Below are 5,740 nucleotides of genomic sequence, written 5' to 3'. Positions count from 1 at the left end.
CAGCCCCCCCCTTCCCATGAGCAGTTTTGGCTGCAAAGTACGAGATTTCATTCTCTCTCTGCTGTTTCCTTGCTTACTACCAGTGTTCATTAAACCAGATGTGGTTTATCTCACTGCGGAGACGCGCTGTCACTCACCTTTCTGTAATTGCATGCATGGACCGTTGAAAATAAAAGCCACCAATTCACCAGGCACAACGGTTTGGTTCTAACTATTGCTGCGAACCCATCAGGCTTACACACGCTCTTTTCACAGCCTCTTCTCCTGTACGTCTGCGCTGGACTCCATGCTCTTCAAGCCCTTCCCACTGTGTGACAGGAATGTCCAGAGCATTCTGCGGGATGAGATTGTTAATCCCCTTCGAAAGTGAGTATAGTATGTGGGAATCCTGGAAGTCATCCATCTGCCTTCATACCTTCTCTGCTGCCCTGCCAGATGGTACCTGTCACTGAGGGAAAGGGTTACCTGGAGGGTTTCTCCTGCCAGCCACGTCCGAAGGTCTTCATATCAGGTTTCTCTTCCAGTTGTTCCCTTCCCCAGGTTGCGAGGCTGTCATGACCCCTACTGCATGTGCGTGAGTCTCTCCTGCTCAGAAGGAAGCCTTGTGAGCTGTAGTTCTCAGTGAAAGGATGAAGGGGGGATTCGTGGGGTTGAGACCACCTCTGTGGAGGTACCCTGGAGCTGTTGAAGCAATGGCATTGCTTTCATCAGCAGTTAGTCCCAAAGGCAGTATGCAATGCCAGGCTGGATGAGGGTAGACCGTGGCATGAGAACTAAATTCTCTGGAGTTTGTATCAAAGATACCAGGTTCTTTCCTCATCCTCCCTAGAGAGGTGTGGAAGAGAGACATGGAGAGCTGATTCAACATAAGACATTAGCATCTTCCTTGAGGACCAGCGTCCTGGCACTGGCTGCAGAAACACAACCCTGGGGCGCTCCGTGGTGCTGAGATTTGATTGAGAGCAGCCCTGCAGAGAAGGACTTGGGGCTGAGAAGTTGGATGTGAGCCGGCAATGTGCGCTCGCAGCCCAGAAAGCCAACCGTATCTTGGGCTGCATCCAAAGCAGCGTGGCCAGCAGGTCGAGGGAGGGGATTCTGCCCCTCTGCTCCGCTCTGCTGAGACCCCACCTGGAGCACTGCGTCCAGCTCTGGGGTCCTCAGTCCAAGACAGACACGGACCTGTTGGAGCGGGTCGAGAGGAGGGACACGGAAATGGTCCGAGGGCTGGAACAGCTCTGCTGTGGAGAAAGGCTGAGAGAGTTGGGGTTGTTCAGCCTGGAGAAGAGAAGGCTCCAGGGAGACCTTCTTGCGGCCTTTCAATACTTAAAGGGGGCTTATAAGAAAGATGGGGACAGACTTTTTACCAAGGTCTGTAGTGACAGGACAAGGGGCAACGGTTTTAAACTGGAAGAGGGTAGCTTGAGATTGGAGATAAGGAAGAAATGTATTACGATGAGGGTGGTGAGACACTGGACCAGGTTGCCCAGAGAAGCTGTGGGTGTTCCATCACTGGAACTGTTCAAGGTCAGGTTGGATGGGGCTCTGAGCAACCTGATCTAGTGGGAGATGTCCCTGCCCGTGGCAGGGGGGTTGGACTAGGTGATCTTTAGAGGTCCCTTCCAACCCAAACTATTCAATGATTCTATGATTTAAATACACTGGCGAGATTGTCTGCAGCTGCTTCTTGTTTCTAGGACTGGCTTCGTCAGGGCTAGGAGTGTGATGCACCTTAGGGAGCAGCTAACTGAAAAGGGCCAGTGTTCAAGCTTTACCAACGCTGAGAAAGGTAATGCGTTCTCTGGGGCCTTCCCCGGGCTGCTTCGCGCTGCGCCACCTCATCCAGGCACCAGGCTGACAACTTAATTGTATGCTTCTCCCAGGCACGTGTATTAATATGCCTGCTGTGCTGTTCGTTTATGTAAAACGCACATGTAAAATACTTTCAGCTTTTAAAACTTTTCCAGTGAAATTTGTCCTGAAGTCTGATGCAAAGATAGGAATTGCTGGGTCTCTACCTGGTGGCAGCTGTTGCCAGGAGGGGAGAGGAAGATCTGTGTGAACAGAATTTAAACAAGGGAAATTTCCTTGTCCTTTATACTTTGAGTTATACCCTGATAAGTCCATCCCTGGTGTCCCTGCTAGAATCCAGCTTGATTTATCATTTTGCCAGGACCGACTTGTCTTTGAGTTCTGGTAAGTTATTTGAGATTCCTCAAAGACTGTAGTCTGGTTAAAATAAGACAGAAAACACGTACAGCTGAAACCCACCGATCTCTGGTTGCGGTCACCACGTTCCCATCCATGCACAGCAAGGCCCCATGTAGTTTACAACAAGGAAGCAGATTACACCAATGCCAAACATCACTGCAACAACTTCTAAGTACCTGGATACTAAACAAGTGGCATTGATTCTTCCAGAAACAGCAGGTATCTTGTCAGTGAACAGCACTTGTGTGTTGTACTATTGTATATTTATTTTAGCCAGGGATAGTTTAACTGTTCAGTTTCTTGAATTTCCGTAGCTGTCCCTGATTTCACTTTGAGTTTATACTTTTGGTGTTAAGCAGTAACTGTCCGTTAAGGTCTCTGAGATAGTGTTGCTGTGATGGCCCGGCTTGTAAGAGTGCAGTATCTGAGGGCTGGTTTGCTTTTTTTTTTCATGCTCACCCTAGGATTTATGCATTAACCAAGTGCTCTCAGCTTTTAGCCCAATTGTCCCCTTACCTAGAGTAAAAGAGGAGATTCCAGGTTCACGAAATGCTGGCTCATGTTTATCTGGCAGCTTTTGCCTTCTGGATGGAGGTGCGGCAAGGCGGTGTTCCTGGTGTGGTGTGACCCATGCTTTTCTCTGACCTTCCAGATCCTGAGGAGTTCCTCAATCTCATCATGCATCAGATCCTGGGAATAGAGCCACTCTTGAAGCTGCAGTAAGTTTCCATATCCAAGCCATACAATTTATCCAGGCCAGGCTCGTTAGTTATCCACCTCACGATCACCGGGTGTTGCTTGCCCCTTTTCATCGAGGCTTTGGAGGCACAGCTCAGTGAATTGTGCGCAGCTCCTCTCTGCTCTCCGTGTGATCTTGCTTGTTGTGATCTTGTCCCAGGTGACGCATCCAGGAGAAGACACTTCTAAACTCTCCCTGGAGGTGCCACCTTCAGCAAATGATGATAAAAACCTTGCTCATCCTTAGGAAGAGCCAGCAGTGGTTTGAGAAACGTAGTGTCCAACTTCAGTGCAGAGCCAGCAGTATCCGACAGCCTTTGGATGCATTTGGGATGTGTCCAGACTGTCAAGCTGGCTCAGGTCCTGCAGCCTCTCTTAACAGGCAGTCCGTGGATGCAGTCCCAGTTTTTCAGGACTCTACAAAGAGGATGAGAGGCTGAAGGAAGCCAAAAATAACTGTGCTGTTCAGGAGCATAGAAGGGGATTGTTCGGTTGCTGTGCTCCTTTGTTGAGACATCAGTCAAGCTGTAGACTGTGGAGTACTCGGAAGGGCTGAGCACAAAGACGACTGTACTGCAGCTCCCCTGCAGAGGGTCATCTGAAGGAAATCCTTTCTCTGCTCGCTCAGGGATGTAGGGGTTGTGGGAGATCTTCTGCACACAACTTACTTTTTAAATGCACCGAGTTTTGCTCTCTGGCTTTTGGATGTGCAGTTATAAATAGATCTTTCATCTGAGAAGGAGCTTGCTGATTGTGCCATAGTGCGGTTGATTTTAAAAAATATTGAAATGTCTTTTAATATTTACATTGACGAGGGGAAACTGAGTTTTGCTTGTAGGAGCAAGATGTGATGCTGTGGAGGGATGATGAGACTGAAGATGGTACTTGTATCCTCCTCTCACGGCACGTATTTAATATTTCTGGGTGGAAAAAGTGCTCGTGGCAGTGTTGCACCAAGCAGCCCTTGGTGCCTTGAGCCCAGAAGCTCTTGCAGGACAAAACTGGTATGTCTTTTGGGAGCTCAGATGTCTGTGGCACCGCATAAACAAGTCCCGTGACCACTCCTTGCAGGTCAGAAGGCCAGGAGCAGGACTGTTACTGTTACCAGATATTTATGGACAAACAGGAGGATCTGGTGGTTCCCGACGTGCAGCAGTTAGTGGAACACTCCTTCCTGTCCTCTGATCTGAAGCTAGTGGAGGTGAGCCCAGCTACCTTCCGCCTACGCTGCTATCTGCTGCCTCTTTCTTGCTTCCTCCAACGTACCTGTGCCTGCCAGTGAGTCTGCAGTTGGTCTAGTATGTCATATATCCAACACTGCAAAGCAGCAGGATACCAGCCACAAGAGAGAGGTCTTGGGGAATCTGAGCGTGACCTGGGTAGAGGGCTCTGCTTTCCCTGTTGCCGTTTTGTCTTGTGAATAACCGGAGGAGAAAGTCTTTACTCCCAGCAGCAATATGGAGAGAAGACTCTCTGGGGCTTGTCCCTTCTGGCAGGGTGACTCATTTGCCTTTCTTTTTCCAGATCCCATCTTGCTTCATTATCCAAATGCCGCGTTTTGGGAAGGAATATAAAATGTTCAGTAAAATCATTCCTTCCTTGGAGCTGGATATAACAGATCTGCTGCTTGACAGTAAGTTGTTGGGCAATGGTAAAGCTGCCGGCTGGGATTGTGAGCAACCAGGTGACAGGTCTCGCCTCTCTGGGTTGTGAGCAGATGTAAGGTGGGATCGTGGTGTGATTCTTCTTCCCTGAACACCAGTTTTGGCAGGACAAGTTGGATTTCAGGGGAGATCTGGAGAATACACATCCTCTCACCCCTGTTACCCCTGCAGGTCCCAGGGAGTGCTGCGTGTGTGGCGACGTCGCCACCTTGGAGTGTTCGGAGTGTTTCAAAGACAAGGTATTCGCAGCTACGGGCCTGAAGCAGTTCTGCAGCTCCTGCTCCAGACAGGTATTCATTTTCTTTGGCTGCTCACGAAATCTGCCTTGGTGGCTGACAGCAGATTGAACCCCCCCAAAATACCCGCGTTTCCCTTGCTGTCCCTGCAGCCGTTCACGTTGGGCACAGAGTGGCCCCTTCCTGAGCATCAGTACCACCGCCTGCATCAGCCGCATGAGCGGGGTTAGGTGCCACACATTATTGAACCCTCTGCTTACATAGAGCCTAAATAAGCACTGATCCTGCACAGACTGAGTGCTGGGCCGACCACGCTCTCTCACCAGGAGCATTCCTACAGCTTGCTGGCCTTTCTTGGAGGGTGGCAGGCTCCCGTCTCGGCTTCTTGCTGTTGACACAATGCCATTCCCTGGCATGCAGGGACCATGGGAGTCAGATCAGTGGGGAATAAACTGGGGGTCTGACCCCGGCACGCTCCTCTTTCTGGCAGGCCAGGTTCAGTTCTGCCCGCTCAGCAGTGCCACCCCGTCATCTCTCCTCAGGTTCACTCCCACTACCGACGCAAAACGCACAAGCCAACTAGGCTGCACGTCCCGGAAGAGTTTCACAGCCGGAGCCCCCGGGGCAGCCAGCAGGTCCCTCGCGAGAAGATGGAGCTCTTCGCAGTGCTCTGCATCGAGACCAGTCATTACGTCTCCTTTGTGAAATACGGCCCTGAGAACGAACACTGGATGTTCTTCGACAGCATGGCTGACAGGCATGGTGAGGACATGGTGGTGGGCTCAGAGCTTTTGATCGCAGCCAGGCGCAGCGCGGTGGGCACCTGCAAGGGTCTGTAGCACTCGTTGCGTAGGCGCTGGTCGGTCCAGCTTTTCCTCTGAAGCCCCCTACACG

General features: G+C 50.7%; 1 protein-coding gene across 1 annotated transcript in view; it reads left to right on the top strand.

Annotated features, from left to right (window-relative positions):
• Positions 1-5,740, top strand: part of LOC103925969 (ubiquitin carboxyl-terminal hydrolase CYLD-like) — a 12,470-nt gene that overhangs the window by 4,824 nt on the left and 1,906 nt on the right. Inside the window, exons 7-13 of the mRNA XM_009334781.1 lie at positions 256-366; positions 1,695-1,786; positions 2,861-2,927; positions 4,018-4,147; positions 4,471-4,579; positions 4,782-4,900; positions 5,389-5,608. Of these exons, the coding sequence (XP_009333056.1) occupies positions 256-366; positions 1,695-1,786; positions 2,861-2,927; positions 4,018-4,147; positions 4,471-4,579; positions 4,782-4,900; positions 5,389-5,608 (848 nt within the window). The remainder of the gene's footprint in view (positions 1-255; positions 367-1,694; positions 1,787-2,860; positions 2,928-4,017; positions 4,148-4,470; positions 4,580-4,781; positions 4,901-5,388; positions 5,609-5,740) is intronic.

This window comes from Pygoscelis adeliae, unplaced genomic scaffold, assembly GCF_000699105.1.
Source record: "Pygoscelis adeliae isolate BGI_AS28 unplaced genomic scaffold, ASM69910v1 Scaffold340, whole genome shotgun sequence".
Taxonomy (NCBI): domain Eukaryota; kingdom Metazoa; phylum Chordata; class Aves; order Sphenisciformes; family Spheniscidae; genus Pygoscelis; species Pygoscelis adeliae.
Note: the sequence above shows the minus strand (reverse complement) of the source record. Positions and strands in the feature narration are given on the sequence as shown.